The sequence below is a fragment of the Onychomys torridus genome, chromosome 23, assembly GCF_903995425.1.
Source record: "Onychomys torridus chromosome 23, mOncTor1.1, whole genome shotgun sequence".
In the NCBI taxonomy this organism is placed as follows: domain Eukaryota; kingdom Metazoa; phylum Chordata; class Mammalia; order Rodentia; family Cricetidae; genus Onychomys; species Onychomys torridus.
In genome coordinates, this window is record NC_050465.1 from 44,139,185 (window position 1) to 44,163,048 (window position 23,864).

Consider the following 23,864-nt stretch of genomic DNA (forward strand, 5'->3'; position numbering starts at 1 on the left):
GAATCCTGTAAGACTTCTGAGTGGTTGGGAGAAAACTCCGGGAAAATAAGACAAGAGTCTTGTGATGAGTTTCTTCAAACCACGGAATTGATCTTGGAATGTTTTAGTGCTCTTCCCAGGTGTGGTCACAGGAGAGAGCTTACTTCAGATTACTTAGATTACTCTTACTCACAGGCCTCTATGGAAAAACATGGTTTTGCCACATGCAGCTTGTCCTTGTGACTGTCTGCCATACACATGAAACGTCTTAACCCTCAGAACATAAATCAGTGGTTCTCAACCTTCCTAATGCGGCGACCCTTTAATACCGTTTCTCATGTTGTGGTGACTCCAAATCATACACTTATTTCCATTGCTACTTCAGAACTATAATTCTGCTACTGTTATGAATCGCAATGTAAATATTCTTGGGGACAGAGGTTTTGATAAAGGGGTCGCAACTCACAGGTTGAGAACCACTGGTATAAATTATTTGATGCTCTGATAAAGACTTTAGTCCACCTCATTTTTCAGCTCCATTTTCCCAGGTCCCACTGCCTCTATACCAGTAAACACCAAAATACAAAAACAAATCTAAAAAGGAAATCACCCCCAAACAACAACCACTAGTGTATAGTGCACAGCTGCAATCCTAGTCTTTGGGAGTGTGAGCCAGGGATACACAGTAAGACATCTCAAAAACCAAACAAAACCCCAAAGCTTAAGATGCAAGCAACAGGGAAGACACGACCCAAAACTTGAGAGAACAAATTATACTTAGATTCTGCTTTTTCTTCATTGATGCAGGTTGTACTGGGGTGTGTGTGTGGTGTGTGTGTGTGCTGTGTGTGTGTGTGGTGTGTGTGTATGCACACCTGTGTGCACCCTTCCCAGCAGGGTCACTTCCAAATCTGCACCTCCGAAACACCTCTGCACTATGGCTTATACTTTCAGCCAAGACTACAGATGTAGCCATCTATACAGGTGACAGCCAGTAATTTACGGAAGTTATAGCTTGTTTAAAAAGGACAATTGCAAAACTTGAATTTGCTTTAACATATTAAGCTACTTTGATGAAAGCACGAAACTCAAAACCCCCAGTAATTACTCCAGGGTTAGTACTCACAGGGCTTTGGGCCTGTCTTTCTCGCTCTCATACAGGCTTGGTTTGAAGTAGCTTCCAGTGATTTTTATCCCAGACCCCCATTCTCCACTGAAATAACCTTCAATATAATCTCCATTCGGCATGGTCAGTGTTCCCTGGGTAAAGCGAGAGAGAAGTGGAGTTGGAAGAGTGTGTAAATTCACAAAATTAACAGGAAAAAGCACTAACTACGCAGCACTTTCTGTTTTAGTTTGTTCTTGGCCAGTCTCAATTCTGGCTGACAAACAAAAGATGCATGCACATGCCCAGAAAGAATTATGAGAACAGTTCATGGGTGAATGAGAAAGAACCCACAGGAAACGGGCAGCCTTTTTAGTCGTTATGTGTGAAACACACTCACTGGACCCCACTCACAGCCACTGCTGACGCAGTGCTCAAAGTCATGGATGCTCACATCTGTTCACATCTGTCTTGGGAAGCGCTAAGGTGCCTGAGTCCGTAACCTGACACCATCTTAGAAAACTAGGATGTGAACAGAGGAAACCCAACCCGAGGAGGATCAGGACAGACAGACAAGACATCGGTGAAACAGAAACCAAGCACTGAGGGAAGAAAGACACACGCACTATATCAAAGTTGCTTTTTTGAAAACATACAAAAAAAAAAAACCAAAATGAAGTTGATCATCATGGTGCATCCCACCCTAACATGCGAGATGGAGGCAGGAGGACAGGAGGTTCGGGTTTATCCTGGACTCCCTAGGGAGTTTATGGCCAATTAGTTCCCACGGGCATCAAGGAGATTTAATGGGAAGTGGTGCTGAGGCAATTAAATATTCATGCACAAAAAGTAGTTTAGACTCTTTAAAGAAGTTTGAAGTCAAAAATAAGAGAGTGTAAAGAAAGAGCAAAGCTGTTTTCCAACCTTTCCACTAAGGGTCCAGTCATCGGAAAATTCTCCTTCATAGATAGTATCATCTTCTGAAAGCAAAACTCCATTTCCCTGTGTGGAGAAGCACAACACAGCCTTCAGAAGGCCTTAAAGCACAGGCAGCCACACCCCCAAAGCCTCCAGCCACTAAGAAAGTCAAACAGGGCTCAGGTCTGGAGTCCCAGGATCAGGCCTGGAGTCCCAGGATCAGGAGGCAGAAGCAGTTTTTCTTGAGCCCCAGGCCAGGCAGGTAGTTATACGGTGAGTCCCAGACTGGCCTGGGTTATACAGAGTGAGACCTCATCTCAAAGGAGCCAAAAGTAAAACATTAATTTTAAGACTTTAAAGGTCAGGGACATAGGTTTTTAAAATCCAATGTGAACCAAATACACACATTTCACTCACCGTCATTTTATTAAGATGGAAGTTGCCTTCGTAATATAACCCAAACTGGGTAACTACCACCCCATTCCCTTGGCACACATCATCTTGCCACATCCCCATGTACTTTTCTCCCCTGCACAGAATAAGAAGAAAGAACGATGAGAAATCAAACAAAAGGACCAAGTAGAGAAAAACTGTTATAGGGATCTGAATATTACCAGGGGATCGGGCTGAACTGACACCATCACTCCAGTCAGAGCGGTTCACTCTACCTCTTCAAACAAAAGACAGTGCGATGCCAAAGACATCGCAGTCAGAGAGTGTTCACACAGGAATCTGACGTTGTGTTCTACCCAACAGGCTCACTACACTCTATATACCTCCTTGATAACTTGAAAATGTTATTAAATCAGGTATGGTGGAGTATGCCTTCAATTCCAACACTCAGGAGGCAAGAGGCAGGCAGAACTCTGAGAGATCAAGACTAGCCAGCGCTACACAGTTTGACTCTGTCTCAAAATAAAATATGTAAGTAAAAAAGAATACCACAAATTTAAACTATAATGGAATCAAACTTTGAATAATTTTCCTTACCCAAAAGTTTGTCATAAAAGCTTTAATTTTCACCCACTTAAACTCAGAAGGTTCTTACTATTGAACTAAAAAGATAAAAAGTGGCCAGGCTGTGGTGGTGGATACTTTTAATCCCAGCACTTGGGAGACAGAGGCAGGCGGATCTTTGTGAGTTTGAAGCCAGCCTGGGCTACAGAGCGAGATCCAGGAAAGGCGCAAAGCTACAGAGAAACCCTGTCTCGAAAAACAAAACAAATAAACAAACAAACAAACAAAAAGGTAACAAAGAAACCAGGCAGGATGTAGCTCAGTGGTACTGTGGTTTGGGAGCATGCTCAAAGCCCTGGGTAAAGAGGGGAGACAGGTAAGAGGGAGGCTGAGAAATACAAACTACTTGCTAAATCATACAGTTTTCTGGGCACGGTGGGCACAGTTTTAATTCCAGCTCGGGAGGCAAAGATTTCTGTGTGAGTTCGAGGTCAGCCCGGTCTACATTCTAAATCCCAGGCCACCCAAGGCTATGTAGAGAGATCTTGTCTCAAAACAAGAAAAAAAATCATATAGTTTATTAATAAAAGCAATACAAATTTTTACATTTTGTTTATTCATCTTGAGTGTGTATCGGGGTCGGGAGGATGCACGAATACCACAAATACATACGTGGAAGTCAGAGGACAATCTGTGGTAAGCTCTCTTCTTCTTCCACATGTGTCCTGGGGCTGTACTGAGTAAGGTCTTTAAGCCCAGTGGCAAATGCCTTTATATATATATGGACACACCTTGCTGGACCATACAGGTAATTGAAAAAGCTCACATTATGACAGGGCCTAGGGCACACGCCCTTAATCCTAGAATATGAGAGGCAATGGGAGGGGAGAGTCAGGAGTTCAAGGCTAACCTCGGATACACAGTGAGTTGGAGGCCAGACTGGGCTATAAGAGACCATGTCTCAAACAAATTTAAAAAAAAAGAACACACACACACACACACACACACACACACACACACACACACCACATTATGGGAGCTATGGTGCTTAACATAAAGAGGAGTAGTACATTAAATCCAAAGTAACTTAGACTAAATCAATATGATGGCAAATTCGATAATACTGCTCTCAAGGCTCGGTAAGTAGGCTTAATTCCTGGTTTGTGAGCATGGCAGGAAGATGTATTATATCCAGACACCATTCTATCACTTGCCCAGTCGGTCACTGGTCTCCCCCACCTCCTATTCCTCTTTTCTACTGACTTTCTCTCAAGGTTTGTGTCTGAAAATTGAGATCTGGTAGGCAGAGGATGTAAGCCGTCTGGCAGAATGCCTGCCCAGCATGCACAAAGCTATGCGCTTGAGCATAGACCAGGCATGGTGGCACATACCTATAATCCCAGCACTCAGAAGGTATAAACTGGAGCATGAAATTTAGGGTTCTCCTTGACTATATAAGGAGTTTGAGACCAATCTGGGCTATGAAGCTAATCTCAACTAAAATAAATAAGTAAATAAAAAAGATTTGGTACTTTTTTGAGGCAGTAAAAACTTGCATGTGCAAACGTATAGGAAAAAACAGTACCTATGTGAATTCTGAATGACCCTGACTTTCTGAAGTAGTTTATTGTTTGGTCCACAAGAAACTGGAGGGAAAAAAAAAGGTTCCTGGCAACCCTTTCCTATGGCAAGCTCTCTTCCTCTTTTCACTGGGGTGCTGGGTGGGGCGAGCTCAACTCCACATGATCCAGGCTGGCCTCAAACTTTCCATCTTCCTGCTTCCGCCTCCCTCAGCTGGCATCACTGAGTGCCACCACCTCAAGCTGAAAAGTTTTCTTAATGTTGTCAAATTAAGATGCTCCACTCGGGGCTGAAGAGATGGCTCAGTGGTTAAGGACATTGACTGCTCTTCCAGAGGACCCAGGTTCAATTCCCAGTACCCACATGGCAGCTTACAACTGTCTGTAATTCCAGTTCCAGGGGACCTGACACCCTTGGCAAAACACCAATGCACCAATTAAAAAAAAAAAAGTTAATTAACTAAAAAAAATAAAAAATAAAAAAAATAAAAATAAAAATAAAAAAGATGCCTCTTGGTCTTCTGGTTAAGATCAAATGTAAGATGCTCAAGTCTTCATAAAAGTATCATGGTTTGGGGGGCTAGAGAGGTGGCTCAGCAATTAACTTGTACTGTTCTTACAGAGGACCCAAGTTTGGTTCCCAGTACCCACATCAGTAGCCCACAAGCAATGGTAACTCTACCTCCAGGGTATCCAATGCCCTCTTCTGTCCTCCTTAGGTACTGCACTAACGTGCGTGTACACACACATACACACACACACACACACATGTACGCATAATTAAAAATAAAGAAATAGCATGAGGGATGGTCTAGGAACATTATCTTCTCACTGTACACAGAGACAGAAGCAGAGCACTGTACCTAGTGATGTCATCAAAGACGCCATATCCTGCCTTCTTATCCATTACCCACTGGCCAATGAACATGCTAGGAGAAGAGGAAGTCAGCTTTCCACTCCGGAGGAGACCATGCCCATGGCGCATGTTGTCTTGAAAGCAGCCTTCAAACACTTCACCAGAGGCATAGCTGTGGTTGGAGAGGACAGAAAGAGAACATGGACATCACAAAGTGCAGGAAATACAGTGCTATGCTTTTACTGGTAGCTATAATTATTTGTTTATATGAGCATAAAAAAAATCAAAACCCTCAGATTGAAGGACTAAGCCTCAAAAATTAAAGGTAATATAACTAACATTCTGTATTAACATGAAAAATTATGTGTTTAGTTCCTTGTGGGAAATTAAATAATGAACTAGGAAGAATAAGAAGGAAGAATGCAGAAAGTTTTGTTCAAATTAGAATGAAGTAAAAAACAATTAGACTTATAGGTGAGACTTGGATAGAGTCCTGGTTTACTCAGCAGTACAATGGAGCTACAAACCACACTTAATAACACTGTCATCATGCCACAGACAGGGCAAGCTCCTATAAGGGGGACTTTGCACATAATTTTGGTGATTAAAAAGATGAAGAGAGCTGGGCGGTGGTGGCACACACCTTTAATCCCAGGCAGAGGCAGGTGGATCTCTGTGAGTTCGAGGCCAGCCTGGTCTACAGAGTGAGTTCCAGGAAAGGCACAAAGCCACACAGAGAAACCCTGTCTTGAAAAACAAATAACAAAAAAGACAATAAGTTTACTCCTTAGACTTTCTGTCCACACGAACTTCAGCTTTACAGTTCTTTGAAAAGGCAACACCGGATCGACAATCTTTGGCATTCATGCCATTACCTATACACTCCTTGGCCACACATCTTTCCTTCTTTCCAATGGCCTACATAATGGTCTTCTTTGTTTAGGGCCTTGTTTGGGATTCTGTATTCACCATATCTGCCAAGGACAACAAAAAGCATAAGAAGATGCAGAGATGCCGCGTTCACCTTTCTTGGCTGAAGCCATATCTGCTAGCTAAGCCCTCTGCACAGGCTGAGGAGGGAGCCCAGGCCTGCTCCTGAGCGGTGGGACGCTTTAGTCTAACGCTAACAGAAGCAGGGCGCCTGTGTCCTCTCCCATCTCTGTCACTAATCTGCAGCATCTCTTTGGGGAAGTCATGGCACACAACAGCTCGTGCATCTCTCTAGAGTTAGTAGGGAAAGCAGATCATCCACATTCTCCTTTCGTTCTAAGTACCTGTTTAAGAGCTTGAAGTGACAAGATTTGACACTGTCACACATGTACATTAACTTCTTCAATTTATGTGTCTTTTTATAGTAAGACAAACGTCTTAACAGGACATCAAACATTTAACTGCCATAAATTTTTCTTGTAAGTATATTTGCAATATTATCAAATGTAACAAGACGGGTCATGAGATGGTTCGGCTAAAAACACTAGCCATCTGCTGACAAGCTTGGTGGCCTGAGTTCACATCCTCAGTATTCACATAGCACCCACAGGAGAAAACCTCCAAAGTTGTCCTCTGGCCACACATGTGACATGGCACATGTGCACCCACATATATACATACACAAATATATAATGAAATGAATTAAGTAAAAAATGACAAACTTATCCTAAATTAATATCAGTAGAGTTCGTTACAATAACATCACTTCAAAGATTTGCCAGTTTGAAACTACTGAAAAGCTGGCCTGGGGTTGGAGCTCGGTGGTAGAGTACTTGCCCAGCGCTCCCAAGGCCCCCGAGTCCATCCTCAAAGCAGCCAAGAGTAGGGGAACTATTTCTGTAAAACTACTGAAAACCAAATCCCTGTCCTCTGTAAAGGTGGCCCTGCTGTGTCTGCTGACCCCCATAAACACTGTCCTAGCTGTCTGCGAGCCTGCACATCTTCTGCATGAACCCTAACACAGCACCCACGCGTCTGAACAACAGAAATCCACCACTTCCCTGAAAAGCAACTACCCATAGTCAATGACTTGTGACCAGGCTGAAATTCATCTTCTACTTAAAACAATTTCCTTACCCATCTTCCAAGCCATTCCTGAACATGCCAGAATACATCTTCCCATCAGGCCACTTCAACACACCCCTGGAAGACATAAACAAAAGTAGCAACCGTCAGCTAATGTTTCAGATAATCAACGCTTTTCCATAACCTGACTGTCACCTTCCCTTCCTTGGGGACAAAGCAGCAGCATTTTTCACCTGCCATGAGGCTTCCCCGAAAGCCAGCGCCCATCGTAGGTGGCATCCTTTAGGCGAGGATCCTTGTAGAAAGTATATTTGGCACTTCTTGAGATGGGTGGTTCCTGCCTCTGAGCACTGCCGCCGCCTCCATAGAGTGGGAAATCCGCCGTGCCCCTCAAGGCCTGATCCACAGCTTGGCTGATAGCCCGAAGCCACTTGGTCTAGGAGCAGAAGGTCCAGTCGGGACACATGGGGCAATCACCCACCAAGCACTGCCCTGAGTATGGCAGGCAGGCCTTCCTCACTGTGCCCTTTCTATCCCCTATTGCTTTTCTCACTGACAGGAGCAGCCCTGAGAAGCTACTGCTATTGGTTGAAAATGAAGTCACACTTTATAAAGCAAGAAGGGTTGCTGTGAGAAGTCCAGCCCAGCCTGGACCACACAGTAAGACCCTACCTAAAACAAACAACAACAACAACAAACAACAAAATGAATTACAAAGAACAGCCAGGCATCATGGCACACTCCTGTAATTCCCAAAATTGAGAGATTAAGGCAAAAAGAATTTTATGAGTTCAAGGCTAGCCAGGGCTCCACAGCAAGGCTTTGTTTAAAGAAAAAACAAACAGGTACAAATCTAGTTTTGATTTAAGGGCTATTAATGAAATGATAACCATATTTGTTTCTTCTTTACTAACCAGACAGACAGCAGGAAGACGCCATGCAGGACTAACCTTTTCCTGGGGTGTCGAGGAAATGAGCGTGAACTGTTCCTCCGGCGTGGTTATCTTTAAACCATTCCTAAAACATTGCCAGGACAAACACCAGCAGATACAGCAAGCTGTCGTTCTAACAGCAGCTCCCTCCCCACTCCTGCCCATGAGCACCGCCTAATTATTCAAGAGGAGAAGACAGCGTAGGGGCTCATGCTCCAAATGGGAGCTCCACACAGGGAGACGATGCCGAGCAGCAGGGCTCTGCGTCCCCACAGGCACTGGAGCGGCCAAGATGCCCACCCGACACATATTACCACAACCCTCACAACTGGGCACTTTATTACCAACAGGCACTTTACTACCCAGTGCGTTGGGAAGTGAGGAGGAGGAACCAGCCTCCTATGCCCCCCAGCTTTCCCCAACCGTCCCACTTAAGGAAATAGGAGGAGCAGGAAAAGGAGGCACGCTCACACACTGCCGGCTTCTTCAGAAAGTGGCTCTGCCCAGAGAGTGGCCAGAGGGAACACGTGGTGTGTGGAGAACTGAAACAGAGAACAGGAAGGCACACCTGTGAACCTGTGAAGAGCTCACGGCGACCTCAGGCCTCTGCCAGGCCTTCTCATTGTCAGCTCAGGTGGGCGCCAGAGCACAAGGCCTCTTGAGAGGGTTAGGGACACGTAGGTGGCACCTTCTCTGCTATAATCACAGACCCCTCTAAGGGCCTTCCCATTTCTGCTACAAGGACCTTTCACATGGGTGACACTCATTCTCTAGCTAGGAAAAAAAAAATCTTGGCTCAAGGTGTAGCTTAATAGGTGAGGAAGTGTTTCATATTTAAGAGGTCCTGGATTCAGGCCCTAGCATTAAAAAAGAGAGAGAGAGAGAAAATTCTCTCAAATGTAGCCAACACCTAAGGTAGTTAAACATTCTCTTTTATCCAATAATTACAAAGAAATCACAACAGTGCTTAATATAAATTGACAGTACATAGCCATGTGCTACGTGATGTATCAGTCAATGAGACAATGACAGTCCCCAAAAACAACAGTTGCAAACTTCCTTGGCCTAGTGATCTCACAGCCAACACTAACGCTTACCACTGCGGTACAGCTGCTCACAATTTGCAGTACAATAACCTGCTGTGTAGGTCACAGCCTGGCAGCACTAGCCTGTGCCACACAGCCTGGGTGTGCCACACAGCCTGGGTGTGCCACAGGCTATCCCTTCCAGAGTCTGCGAGTACATTGACATTCATGCAACAACAAAGTTGCCCAACTACATTTCTTGCAGCACAGCCTATCATGATACAGCTCACAACTTTCCAAGGCTTCTTTTCAGCTAGGAATCCAGCCTACCTGAGCATGGACCAGGGCATCATTGAAGAGAATAAACCAATTCACAGAAAACCTGCCCGCGTGCTGCAGAGAGAGGGCCCGGTTGCTGCTCTCACACAGCAGTCGGCGCTCTGGCCTCCTCAAGGAGTCCTACAAGTAGACCATCAAAATCACTGAAATGTGCGAAGGGGGACGAACTAGGCATAGCTAGGGGAAACTAGTCATAGCTTACTGCAGCATTAAATACTTGCTAATATTAGAGCCCAAAGGAGCCCGAAACAGTAGCAAGACAAACAAAGGCAGCAGAGAGTCTGCAGAGGACTCCTGGGAACCAAGGAAGGCGCTGAGACTCAGAAAGGCATCATCCTAACGCTGCTGTCAAAGGCCAGTGAGGAGCAGAGGGAGGCTGGCTGGCGGGACAGTGGGCAGGGTTACTGTCATAACGCTGCTGTCAAAGGCCAGTGAGGAGCAAAGAGAGGCTGGCTGGCGGGACAGTGGGCAGGGTTACCGTCATTTTTCCAGGAAAGGTCTTCCAAAAGCCCAGCGTGTACTCTGCTTCCTTCCTCTTCCTGCCAAGATGGAGAGCAAGAGACTCATAACAAGAACTGGAATCCTGCAGCTTTTGATACTCTGGAGATGCCTGGAGACCAATAATCAAGGGGGAAGAGTATAAGACATTATCCCCGAGCTGCAGCCTCTGTGCGCCTCAGGTATGTTGTAGTCAACCCTGGAAAACTCAGCCTGAGGACACGGTGGCACACTAAGGGAGCCAGGGAGAGAAGAAGCTGATCTCAGAGTACTCCGATAAAGTTTGTGTGAAACGGAGTAGACACTGGCAGTAGTCGGGGAAGTGAGCATTTCTCAGGTGTGTCTCAATTCTCTTGTCTATAGAGTAGGATAATGGTCACACCTATTCTACAGGGTTGATGTGTGCTAAATGAAAGTCGGAACATGACCAAAAAGCTGACTACACAGAGAAACCCTGTCTTGTACCAACAGCGACTGAAAGGTGAAACGCGCTCAGTCAACGTATGCGACTCAGACCGCACGTGTCCACAAACCCTGGGATTCCTGAAGGAGCAGCGCTCACAGCTGGCTCCAGTCTAGACCGCTTCACAAAGTGAGTGCACTTGGAATACGGTCCTGAGTGGAAATGGACTCCACAGCTTAGAAATGAGCTCGCTCTACCCTGCTTGTCTCTTCTTCCACTGCCTCACAGAGAAAGAAATCTTAATCAGACACACACAAGCATCAACTTAATGGGGTGACTAGATCCAAACTACTTGGATTCTTGGCTTCCTTTCCCAGTATTCAAGGGGGCACGTATGGAACCTACCACTTCAAAGCAAGTGGCAAGCTTCAGCAACACTTTTGCGTAATTATGAAGTCGTCTGATTGGCAAGAAAAACAGCGTATTCAGTATTTCCATCAACTGAGTGTTCTCATCATTCACTTCTGACAAATCTTGTAGGAGTTCTTGGTTCTTATTTAGGAAATCACTGGAAAAGAGGGAAACAAGATTCAGGTGATCACTTGGTATAAATAATATGAATGATATTACATGAAAGTTTCATTGCAGCAACCGTTCGGAGCGCACAGCCTTGGTGCTATGAAAATGAATATAGATACTATAAATGACCCAGGTATAATTCACAGAACTATGGTAATATTGTAACCTATAAAATAGAACTTTAAAGTGTAAGAAACAGCAACGGTAGCAAGAGTAACTCTAATAGAGTGTCTCCTCGTGTTCCACAGTTTCAGGGGACAAATGACGCCATTCCGTGACTTTCACAGCCTGAAGTCCTGGGATCTGTCAGGTCTGGCCACTCTGCTGAGTGAACACCACCAGTGGGAAAGAAGAGCTCCTTGCTCCACGCACTAGCAGAGAACTAAGCACATCCAAGTTCTTCCTTCCCACTCGACTGTCAATACAAGGTGACCACTGAACCCAGAGGAGTAAGACAAGCCAGGGCTGGTGGCACACGCATGAATCCCAGTATTCAGGAGGCAAAGATGGATGGGTCCAGAGTTCAAGGAGAGCCTCAGCAGTGCAGCAAGTTGAAAGCCACCCTTGGCTACTCTGTCTCGATGATGATAATAATAATGAAAAAGCAATGAACTGTCTAAACTTATGAACCGGAAAGATTCATAGGTGAACACAAAAGAAACACCACAACTTAAGGAAATAAAAAAACGGGAGTCTCCACCCCTCCCTAAGGACTTATAAGAAGTTAATGGGGGCGGGAAAGGCATTTTCTTCAGTGGTACAGTCACTAGTACCTGCTCCTGATACATGACCCCTGACTCATGATCCTGTCAGCAACCCAAACACCACCAACGGGACATTTAAAAAAACGACATGAAAAAGGAAGGGTACAGGATGGAAGAGGACGGAGTCAGAGGGAGTGGGAGGAAGGCAAGAGGACAATAGATCGAAATACATTCTACACATGTGCGCAAATGCTGTGATTAAGCCAGTATTATGTATACTTGACATACACTAATATAACATTTTTTTAAAGTGAGAAACAGCAACCAATCTTTGAAAATACTAAAAGGGAGCAAATTGCTGACAAGACTGGTCATAATTTTTAAAATAAATAAAACAGACCCCAGCCAGAGGAGCAGATCACCGATGGTGTCAGCCTCAGCTCATAAACACTGGTGAAGTTCCTGAGGACAAACAGCTGCTGCTGTTTAGGCAGGGTGGCCTAAATTCACCCAGAGGTGGACATTACAGTCATCCCTCTACGGCTCTGGGGTCACTGAGGAAGAGGGCACAGCAAGAATCTAAGAGCTAGAAGAAGAGGTGAAGTACTGTGTAACAGTTTCCTCTTAGATTGAGAGAAAACCTCGTCTTGCCAACCTGCAGGGAAGCTCCTTAAGCAGGAAGGTAAACAACTCCAAATAGCTCTAGGAAGTTCCTGAAACTGACCAGATTCACTAGGTGCCTTCATCCTAAGTATAAACAAGCCAAGCTGCAAAGAAGACTCTGAGACCAGACCAGCGACCTGGAAGAGTTTTAGACTGGAGTCACTTAGAAGGGACATTCTCCAACCTGTTGAGCGGCCTGCAGGCTGTGCACTGAGCTCCAGGTTCCCAGCTCTGTGAGCTGTCACCCATGCTGGGGTGGGCTTTGGTGATGCAGCTGTCTTTGAGTCATTTCTGCTCCTGTGAGTGACCCCTCACCCACATTCTTTTAAGTAAACCCAATAAAATTCACTGGTTCACAAAACAAACAAATAAATAAAAAGGCTGAAATAAGGAACACCAGTGGGAAGAATTGCAGCTAAAGGGATGAAAACCCCTGAAGACTATACTAGAGAAATGATCATGAAATTCAAACAGATGAAAGGAGCAACTTTCCAACTAAAAAATGACTAAAGCCATAGGAAACAAGACCCAGGCAGATTTATTCATTACAGAACGAAACCAGCAGTTCAAAACTCCCCACAGGAAACACTCCCACTGAAGGGCACACAGTTTTGTTTTTTTTTTACAGATGCATTCTATCCAATCTTCAAGACACAGACACTTCTCAGGCTCATAGAAACTATTCCAGAAAACAGAGAAGAGGAAGTGCCTCAACTCATTTTAGAATTTCTAGTGCAATCCTTTTCTGAAAACTGGCCAAATTTAAAAAAAAAAAAAAAAAAAAAAAGAGGATTAGATTGACAAAAACCGTAAGAGAGACCAAGATGTCACCACTCCTATTAGCATAGAAAAATAAAAACAAACCTGGCCAAACCTGTTGAGTGTATGGATAGTGAGTGAATAGTTCAAGTATTTTCTACTGAAATACAGAATTACCAGTTTGCCTTTATGATTAGATCAATGTATTATATCTGAAGCTTTTATATTATTCGTCCAAAAGCTAGATGCAGTCTGTGCGAGTTATACCTTTCTGGGGTCATAACAGATATTATCTGTCCTTTACCAACAGGGGAGAAGACGTTCTCACTTTTCAGATGAAAATCAAGTCCGCTCCTGCTGTGAAAAGGGTCAGCCAACAAGTCTGGTCTAACAGGAGGCAGCATGGAAGAAGGACCAGATCTTGCATCTTTGACTTTGGAACTCTTTCAGAACCCTACTACGCCTAATGACAGTCAGGGGCTAATGAAACTTGTCCTAAGAATGAATGACTCAATGCCAGTATCGTCCCATGGCACTCCAAATATCCACACTATAACACAATCTAAGGCCCTTCAGAAAGCCACATGGAACATCCCACTGTAGAAGTTTCCTAATATATGTAAAAGGGGCTTAAATGGAGTTATTATATAATGAGGGAGACAAGACCCCAACTGGACATCATATGCTACCAAATAAAACCCTTAGTGTCAAGAATAGGTTACATCTTTTGGAGCTGTTGGCCAAAGGGGTCCTATAGATACTCAACATTACAGGCTGTTGCCAGTGTTATTGGTCACCTGACGGTAAGACCCTACTGCTGAAAACATTACACATTTATGTCACAGAACATGGAGAAATTGTGCTGCTGCTCCATTGGAAGCATCACTCCTATTGACTAGAGGTCATAGTGCTATCAGGTATAATACACAGTCCTGGAGGAAGAAGCTCATCATCAATTTCACCCAGCTATGAACTCTGCAAGCTACAATAGTGCTGGGCCTCCAAGAAATGCCCACTGGTGCAATCATGGCACAAACATTACAGGTGTAACCAACCACTTAAACAATTGCATTAAAGGCCCACCACCAGAGATAGAGCCTGTATCCGACCATGTTAATGAGGGCAAGAACCTGAATCTAGGTGGGTCATGGGCCCTACTACTACTTATTCTGCTAAATAAGCATAGCAATAAAACAACTCCTACAGACATACTGCTCTACCCCTTGATCAGTGTACTGCTCAGTCTCCATCGGAGAAGCTTCTTCCTGCAGTAGATGGTAAGTAACACAGAAACCCACAAGTGGACAACGTGCAGAGAGTGAGGGTGCTCTCAACCCCGAGTGGGAAGTCTCTATCACTCCCCTCCCCTCAGGGATCAGGGGTCTATGCAGAAGAGGAGACAAAGATTTTTAGGAGACTCTAAGGAAACATCATCTTCCAGACATAACAGGGCTGATGAACACATGAACTCACAGAGACCGTGACAGCATGCACACAACCTGGACAGAGTCAAACCAGACAAAATCTCAACACTGAAAACAAGAGGTGGACATAAGTTCCACCCCTAACCAAGAAGCTATATGGGACTGACAGCTGCTGGGGGAGGGAAAGTCAGCGCTCTCCAACAGTACGGCACTGGGTATATTAACCACACCCTCGAGCTCAGAGGTAGTTGAACACAACACTGACTCCATGATTTTTACGTTTTTTTTTTGTTTTTTTTTTTTTTTTTTTTGGTTTTTCGAGACAGGGTTTCTCTGTAGCTTTTTGGAGCCTGTCCTGGACTAGCTCTGTAGACCAGGCTGGCCTCGAACTCACAGATTTCCACCTGCCTTTGCCTCCCCGAGTGCTGGGATTAAAGGTGTGCGCCACCACTGCCTGGCCTAGTTTTGTGTTTTAAAAGAGAAAAAGACATAAAATTGGGTGGGTTTGTAGGAGAAGGATCTGGGAGGAACTTGAGGAGGACAAAGAAGATGATAAAAATATTATGTATGAAATTCTCAAGAAATAAACAAAACAGAAATAATAAAACAGGAAAAAACCAAACAAAGCCAACCCCAAAGCTATGATCTACGGCTGTTAGAAGGTACGTGAAGTGCAGACTGCTTACATGGCAGGCTTAGCGAGGAGCTGGAATCCTCCCATCACCAGGAAGTTTGAAACTGATGCGCAGTACCTTGGGTGGAAAACAGACACACCGGCATTAGTGACGGAATGTACATTAGCTCTGTGAGTTTCAAATGCATATCTAGACACTTTCTGAAATCTTACCCACTGATTTCAGAACTTTTGTGACATCAACTTAATGAACTCTTACCACTGGAGAGGAGAGCAGGTAGATGGATGCGGCAGGGGCGTGAGAAATCCAGGTCAGTAGGAATGTAAACAGAAAAGGGATTTCAGAAGTACCTTGTGCCAAGCAGGTCTGCCTGGCAGGTGACACTTACTAACCTAACAAGCTGGAGTGAACATGGTTCAGACTGTAGGGTTTTTAATGAAAACCTAATCTTCATTTCCAGTTCTCCAATTAAGCCTTCAGGAAATGGACACTGAAGGTTAAGAAAACACTTAGGGATCTGGGTGAGACCACTATTAAAAACCGCCAGTGCTCCCGAACAAACGTAGACAGACTGCTCCTATCATTCTCCTGGACTAGCAAGCCACTGACATTGACAGAGATGGGAAAGTCTTTCTGAAAGGAGCCACGCTAACACAGACTTTAAACATGTAAATTACTGAGCTGGCTGGGGTGTTAGCACACTCAGGAGGCAGAAGCAGGCAGATCTCTGAGTTCAATGCCAGCCTGGTCTCCAAAGCAAGTTCCAGGAGAGCCAAGGCTGTTACAGCTGAGCCAGAGAAACCCTGTCTCAACATCCCCCTCACACACCAAAGGTAACTTCGTTTTATCTTACCTATAGGAATAGCTATTACACTTTAACAGTAGCCCAAGGCATCAAAACTGCATTCTAACTCATAAGGCCACGCGTAACAGAGAGGGAGAAGAAATGGAGTCATGGTGGGGTAAATACAAGACGAAAAGGGGGGGGGGGATTGCACTCATAAAGCTGAAACCTTCATACAAATAACAAAGTCTAATTTTTAAAATAAATCAGTATGCCAAGTTCTATCATTACTTTTCATGTTTGATGAGTTAGAAGAATAAAGCCAAGATACTTTTTCCTAGACAACAGTTCTAATATATTTAATCTGCCTGGGGCTGAAGTCACTTATATACTAACTCTAAAAGGAAAATACTATGGCAATTGCAGGCTATTTCTACTGGTGAGAAAAGGGGCAGCCTTAAATATCCTTTTGATTAGCATTGCCTGCAGCTCTTGATAACAAACACACATTAGTCTTTGGGTTATTTATAACTCCCTGACAACAGGTGTTTCTCACTGGCCCCAAGCTGTCACGCTGTGCAGTGCCTGGTACTTGGTGGCACTGAGTCAATATCTGTCAGATGGTTGGAGAATAAATAAACTACATATAAAATCAACACACCCATCAGATCAACAGCATCACCTGGTATGCATTAACATAACACTTAAATTATTGCTTTGAATCATGGTATGAAAACACAATTCAAGAAAAAGTGAGAAACTGTTTAAGTTTACAAATATACTTGGTATATTTTACTTATAAAACATGAAAAGAGCCGTGGATAATCATCCCTAGGGTTATCCAGAAAACACTGTTACCGTTAAATGTAACTAGTGTGTCATCACACAGCAGTAAAACCAGGCTCACACTTCAGCTGCTCTGTAACACTTCTTTATTTCCTCAGATTTTGGTACAATGTACTTAAGTAAACAAAGTAACCAGACTCATGACTGCCAATCTCTGTTGGATACAGAAGGAATTGGGGGAACAGTAATGTTAGCCCTTTTCCCCTGGAGAGAACACCAAGCTGGAGCACTGCAGAACTAGGGCTGGCTAAGATCAACACTGCTGCTCAGTCCTGGGGCTAGGAGCACTTTCTCCCCATGGCCTCTCCTGACCGAGGTGCGGTCCCCGCAGAACCACCTTGCTGACACTGGACATGACAACGGACTGATTGATACTTGCTCTGTGTAACTGTCCAAGAAAAGACTCGAGTGCTTCATGATGGCCAGGCTGCTGGCTTCCTTCACACCCTGCAGGAAGCTGCCAAGTGAGACTCCATGCTGCCCAATGAGGTAACACAACTTGCTGAATCGGCTTGCGACTTCCTGCAACAGCTGGACAGTAGTCACAGTGCCCAAATTGTCTGCAACAACATGAAAACCGAGTGCTTTCTTATGACTTTCCCTTTCTGAAAATACTTACTCTGTTGAGATTCTAATCTATGGAACCCAAATCACTACCAGAAATGTTACAAAAATCTATAGGAACTGCTGGTCTCTGACTCAGTAGATTTGGTCTCACTATCTCAGAATGGGTGTTTCTTTTAGTTCCCCAGGTGATTTTTTAGTAGCAGCCAAACTGGAGACCCACCTGTTACATTTTGAAAATAGGTAATGTAAAACAAAGCCAGGGAAATGAATTATTAACTTCACACAATGGTAACAGAGTGGAGATAGACATGTTTCTCTTTTAGTCTTCTTATGACCCAGGAAGACCCTGAACTGTCTGTCATATCCCCTGCTTCTACCTCCCAGAGCTAACTCACAGGTTACACTGCCACGCCCTGTTTCATCCAGTGCTGGGAGCTGAAGCAGGGCCTTGAGGACGCCAGGCAAACACTCTGGCAGCTGAGCTACACCCCAGCTCAGGGAGCTCTCATTTAGTGTTTGGAACTTGACGCACTGGCTGCTGCTCCCATGGAGGAACCCAGCTCTTCCGCACACAGGTAACCTAAGCTTCCCGAGGCCAAGGTCACTCTCAGGTTTGGGATATCGGCAGACTATCTATCTGCCCTTCCCAGCCTGAAGTTCCTCACTTCTAGGGATGAGACTGATGACGAGCGAGATCAACAGACAGACCAAGACCTGGTCAGATGACAGGCTCCTCTTTCCTTCTGAGTAACCCGGGAAGTCGTCCCCTCCCACCTTGCTTCCTTCTCGACTAAGTTCTGAGCCCATCCCCCCGAGGACAGTTTATACAACAGGGGCTCCACAACATTACAAAGCAAACTAGACTGAAAACAGAACATACAAATCCTCAACTTACATACGGACTGTATTCACAAGGACCGTATTCACAAATACGGTTCAATGAGTCAGAAGTGGTCCAAGCCTGTAACTGCAGTATGTGGGGGAAGGTATGAGGAACAGGAGTCCAAAGTCATCTAGCTACATGGAGAGTTGCAGACTGACCAGGACTACCTGAGACCCTAACTCAAAACAAACTCCACATAAATAGAAACAAATTGCTAAGTTAGTTGTTTAAAGTGGGGATTTTCCCATTAGAAACAATGAGCTCACCACACAAGCCAACATTCCCTTAATAGGGTAAAACTGATGTGTGCCAGACTGCTAGCCTAAGTTCCAAGCCCTAACTGAGGCCAGGGAGAAAAAGAAAGAAAATCCCATCTCTGTTTAATGAGTACAGGGCCAGACCTAGACAGGCCGGAAGTTGGGGCAGGGGTTATTTTTGAGACAGGGTCTTACCATGTACCCCAGTTATTTTTTATCACACCTTTAATCTCAGCAACCGGATGCTGGAGGCAAAAGGATCAAGAGCTCAAGAGCTTCCTCAGCTACAGAGTGAGTTGGGCCGACCTGGGCTACGGGACACCCTATCCACAAAGCAAACAAGCAAACAAATGAGCTTCCTCACAACCCAGGAAGAAAGCTGAAATGAGAGTCCTGATGGTCCAGGGATGGGGATGGTGAACGGTGTGAACTTACCCAAACTGAGAAGAGGCCTAAGTATCTGAGATTTGATATCGCTTAGTTTTGAGTAAAACCGCCTTTCTGTAGTAGCCAATTCATGGAGACTGGCGATATATCCCATGATGTTCTTGTCCACCAAGGCAAGATAGCCATCTTTTCCTGCTGTCACTCTGCTTATATATCCAAGCTGAAAAGGGGGAAATGAAAAGATCCCTGATAAAGTGTAATTAATGAGCAATGATCTGGTATGATGCATGGGCTCATAGCTGCAGATAGGTTGGCCAAAGGTGAAGATGTCCAGGAGCTGGTAAGCAGGTTACTAAACTGTCAATACCTCCAAGGTGAAGATGTACAAACACTGTATAGTAGAGCTTGTCTTGGAGTTGGTTTATCCACATACCACTGCTAATGTGAATAACTGTACACACTTATTTGTATTCATTTCAAGCTACCTTGGACATCTATAAGAATTACACATCTCAAGACTCACTTGGCATGAAATAAGACTAATGAGAAAAAGCAGAACCCTGTGCTAAACCAAAGGTCTATGAGTCATCTTGTCTCCTAAAAGTGCCTGTAACATAAAGAGATTTTCTTTAAGAAAATCGTAAGGGCCGATATGATGGCTGTTTATGCCTGTGATTCCAGCATTCAGAGGCTGAAGCAGGAGGCATGCTGGGGGTTCAAAGCCATCCTGGCTACACAGTGAGGTCTAGGTTAGTCTGGGCTACAGTATGAGACCCTGCATAGAGAGATTGATTTGGTATGGTGGCCACACCTACAGTTCCAGGCGGGAGGTCAGTTTGAGGCTAGACTCGGCTATATAAGGTTCTACTTCACAAATCAAAATCAAGAAACAAAATAAGAAAAACACAGGGGGATGCTTCAGGATATTGGCCTGGGGAAAGGTTTTTCTGGATATGACCCCAAAATACAAGCACCAAAAAACCCACAAAAGACAAAGGACACTGTATTATACCAAAAGCTCCAACACACGGGGGAAAGCACAAAGAAGTGAAGAGACAGTCTACAGGATGGGAGAAGATGCCTTTGGATTATTATCTGATGAAGGGGTATCTAGAGCATAAAAGGAGCTGAAAAATCTCAGTATCAAAAAATCCCAAATCATCCGATTGCAGAGTGGGAAACTGACCTAAAGAGAGGTCGTCAAAGAGGGCACTCAGATGGCCCTCAAGAAACAGAACTACTACATAATCCAGCAACCTCACTACTCAGAATATTTCCAAAGGAGCTAAAATCAGTATGTCAAGATGACATCTGGGCTGGAGAGATAGCTCAGAGGTTAAGAGCAGCACCGGCTGCTCTTCCAGAGGTCCTGAGTTCAATTCCCAGCACCCACATGGTGGCTCACAACCATCTGTAAAGAGATCTGGTGCCTTCTTCTGGCCTGCAGGGATACATGATGTATACATACATAAATAAATCTTAAAAAAAAGAAAAAAGATGACATCTGTAGTTACATGCCACTCACAATAGCCAAGATATGGAACCACACAGGTGTCCCTTGTAGAAGAAGGCATAAAGAAAATAGACAATGTGTGTATAATGCAACACCATTCAGCCACAGAAGGGAATCGAAAGCACGACCTCACCCACTCAAGGGGCTGGTCTTGGGAGTTAGAAAAGTGGAAAGTGATGAGAAAGCAGCAGCAGTCCCCAAAGGTGCGGGGCGCGAGAGGCAGTCAATGGCTAGAAGGTACAACTGGAAAGAAGAAAGGGTCACATATGGTAGGACAAGCTTTCCTAAGGAGCTGCTGAGGATAATCAGCCACCAGGCGTGGTGATGCACGCCTTTACTCCCAGCGCTTGGGAGGCAGAGGCGGCAGGGTCTATATAGGCAGTTCACATAGACAGCTAGGACTGTGTAGAGAGACCTTTTCTCAAAAGCAAGACACAGCAAACAAAAGAATTAGTTGAGTATCTCAAAACAGCCAGCAGAAAAGGGTTCTGAATGCTCCTATCACAAAGAGAATTTATCTGAGGTGATGTATATGCCATGCACCGGGATGCAGTCGTTACCCCTTGTACACATGTGCTGAATGTCACATGTAATCCACAACTATCTATAACTAGTGTGTGCTAAGGTTCTTCTCTGAAACGAACTTTTTAAAAACATTTGCTCTTCCCACTATGAACAAAAACATCCAACGTCTTTTTTCACATTTACTTATTACAGGCTGTACTCTCTGTACATATTAACCTTCCCAGGAAATTGGTGACATACACTAGAGCCTCCTCCCTTTCATCGGCCCATTTCATCCTTTAGACTGAAGTCTTTCACAAGGCATGTGGTGACAGGCCAGCTACTGCATGGAGCCAATCAGCACACCCCAAACAAGCTGAATGTAAGTCAAGAGCCAAACCTTGGCCAATGCTGCCTCTGGCATAAGGTCTTATCTCAACACCTTCAGAGCTTACTAACCAGAAAGCCATACAGTCCATAAAGCACATTTTCCAATGAGAATACAAAGTCTAGGCTGTACCAGCACTTAGTTAGGGTTACAGTCCTCGTTGACACATCTCTCTTTGGGGATGTGAGCTGCTTTAACAGGAAAAGCAGAAACAAGCTAATGGTGTCAGTGTACAAGGCAAGGCGGGAGGTAAAAGGCAGACATTAATTCAGATCTGCAAGAGAAAGCAGGGTCTAGACCGACAGAAACGAAAAGCCACAGGAGCGGGCCTGGAGCTCACTGTACAGCCCTCCGCCTCCTCCTCCTGAGATACTGGGGTTACTGGTTGGTGTGTGCACGCACCCCAGCAGAGTGCATCCCCCATGGGCAGCAGCTGAGACAGTGCTCTCACAGAGGAACACTATGCCTGTGCTTTCTGCTTGCTGGCTTTTGGTTTGTTTGTTTTGTAACTCTGTTCACCTTGCTACAGGAGAGAAGGACCGGAGTCTTTGTCCCACTGGGATTCTCTGGAAGGGTGTCGCCTTCTGCAGGGTCCTGTCGGCCACTGTAATATAACCCAGGCTGGAAGTCGTCAGTGTCCACTAAGAACAAGGAATAATCCTGGCCTGCAGCTATACTCCAGACTCCGTTTCCACCATTAACCTGAAACGACAGAAAGAGAGCAGATAGCGTCTGTCCAAGGCAACCGAGGAGAAGTCCAGGTGCATGGAACAGACTCCTTAAGCAGGTACAGGCGGTCAGCCATACCTCAGAGTGAACTTCACCCAGCATGGTACGCAATTACTGCAGAACAGAACAGAAGGAAAAGAAACCTGACGTTCAGCCTTTACACTTGAACTTTTATAAAAACCTGAATAAGTAGAAAATGGAAAGGAAAAAGCATAGTTCTTAACAGTTTTTAATGTTATTTGTGTACGTCTCTATAAGCAGCTTTTATTTTACAGTGAGGAGGCTCTAGAGTCCTGCTCGAAAAGTAACACCTAGAATGCACCTTTGTCCATCCACATTTGGCTGTGTGCCAAAAATCAAAAGAAAAAAGAGAAGAAATCTAGTAAGGCTAAATGTCATTATTGCCGACTAAACCCTGGGTGCTGTAATTCAGTTTCCCACTTGTGACCCACTATCTCTCTGCTGTGACTTCACTGTGCCAACTCCCAGAATGCTGAAACAGGCGGGACCCCTGAGAAGCCATCTACGTGGACCTAGGCCAGTGGCTCTCAGAGAGTGATCTTTGCAGCAGCAGCAGCAGCAGCAGCAGCAGCAGCAGCAGGAGCAATCACCTGGAAACATGTTAGAAACGCCAACTCTCAGCCACAGAGTACCCGGGAGGGCTCAGCTTTCCGTCTTAACAGGCCCTCCAGGTGACTCGGACAGATGCAAATGCTTGAGAACCAAGCTGAAGCCGTCTGGAAACTGGTGGTTTTCAAACCTTGGGAGTCCACACAGCAATGCAGGAGCTTCCATCTAAAGACAGGAGCCAGTGCTCTAGGTGCCCTGTAAGCCACCACTTAATATTATTCCCTAAGGCTCTGTCTAGTGCACGGCACCCCTCCTAAGATTTCATTAAGAAGGTGTGCTACAGCAAAATGCTGCCCCATCCTCCAGCTTCCCTCCACCCCTATGCAGATAAACAAAACCCCTAATCCACAGGTCCTTTCCATCCAGTTAGGCTCTGAGAACCAGATGAGTGAGTGAGTGAGTGAGTGAGTGAGTGAGTGTGTGTGTGTGTGTGTGTGTGTGTGTGTGTACTGCTTACTCATACCTACCTCTTTCGACCTGACACTGTTCTCAAAATCAAGCCATCCAAACAACTGACGTCTAGTTCACTGCGAGAAGAGTGAACCACAAGGTTTACAAGAATCACCCAACCTGTGTGTTTGAGACAGGGTCTCTGCTATGTGGCCTAGGCTAGCCTTGAATGCCCCCACCTCCTGAGTCCCAGGAGGTGGCACTATCAAGTCCAACTACCAAGTCTGATGAGCCACCAAGTATTGGCAACATAATCTCCAATCAAAATAAATTCGGGGGCTGGAGAGATGGCTCAGCCATCTGTTAAGAGCACTTGTTGCTTTCCCAGAAGACCTGGGTTCAATTCCCAGAACCCACATGATGGCTCACAATGATCTGTAACTCCAGTTCCAGAGGGTCTGAGACATGTATGCAATGCACTTACATACATGCCACCAAAACATTCATACATGTAAAATAAATAAATAAACTGTAACGAGACTAACAGAAGAGGGCCTGAGCAATGGCTCAAAGGACAAAGGTACTTGCCTCTAAAGCCTGAGTTCATTGTCAGA

General features: G+C 44.9%; 1 protein-coding gene across 7 annotated transcripts in view; it reads right to left on the minus strand.

The window, feature by feature from the left end:
* The window catches only part of Als2 (alsin Rho guanine nucleotide exchange factor ALS2), a 69,464-nt gene that overhangs the window by 15,380 nt on the left and 30,220 nt on the right, over positions 1-23,864 (minus strand). For all 7 annotated transcript variants that reach the window (XM_036172977.1, XM_036172978.1, XM_036172972.1 and 4 more), the window contains 16 exons: positions 22,021-22,203; positions 19,145-19,316; positions 17,382-17,562; positions 15,424-15,489; positions 11,014-11,176; positions 10,186-10,317; positions 9,699-9,827; positions 8,815-8,885; positions 8,362-8,428; positions 7,645-7,847; positions 7,463-7,528; positions 6,271-6,369; positions 5,403-5,567; positions 2,420-2,531; positions 2,009-2,086; positions 1,106-1,239 (listed from right to left, as the gene is read on the minus strand). In XM_036172977.1, coding sequence (XP_036028870.1) covers positions 1,106-1,239; positions 2,009-2,086; positions 2,420-2,531; positions 5,403-5,567; positions 6,271-6,369; positions 7,463-7,528; positions 7,645-7,847; positions 8,362-8,428; positions 8,815-8,885; positions 9,699-9,827; positions 10,186-10,317; positions 11,014-11,176; positions 15,424-15,489; positions 17,382-17,562; positions 19,145-19,316; positions 22,021-22,203 — 2,021 coding nt within the window. The remainder of the gene's footprint in view (positions 1-1,105; positions 1,240-2,008; positions 2,087-2,419; positions 2,532-5,402; positions 5,568-6,270; positions 6,370-7,462; positions 7,529-7,644; positions 7,848-8,361; positions 8,429-8,814; positions 8,886-9,698; positions 9,828-10,185; positions 10,318-11,013; positions 11,177-15,423; positions 15,490-17,381; positions 17,563-19,144; positions 19,317-22,020; positions 22,204-23,864) is intronic.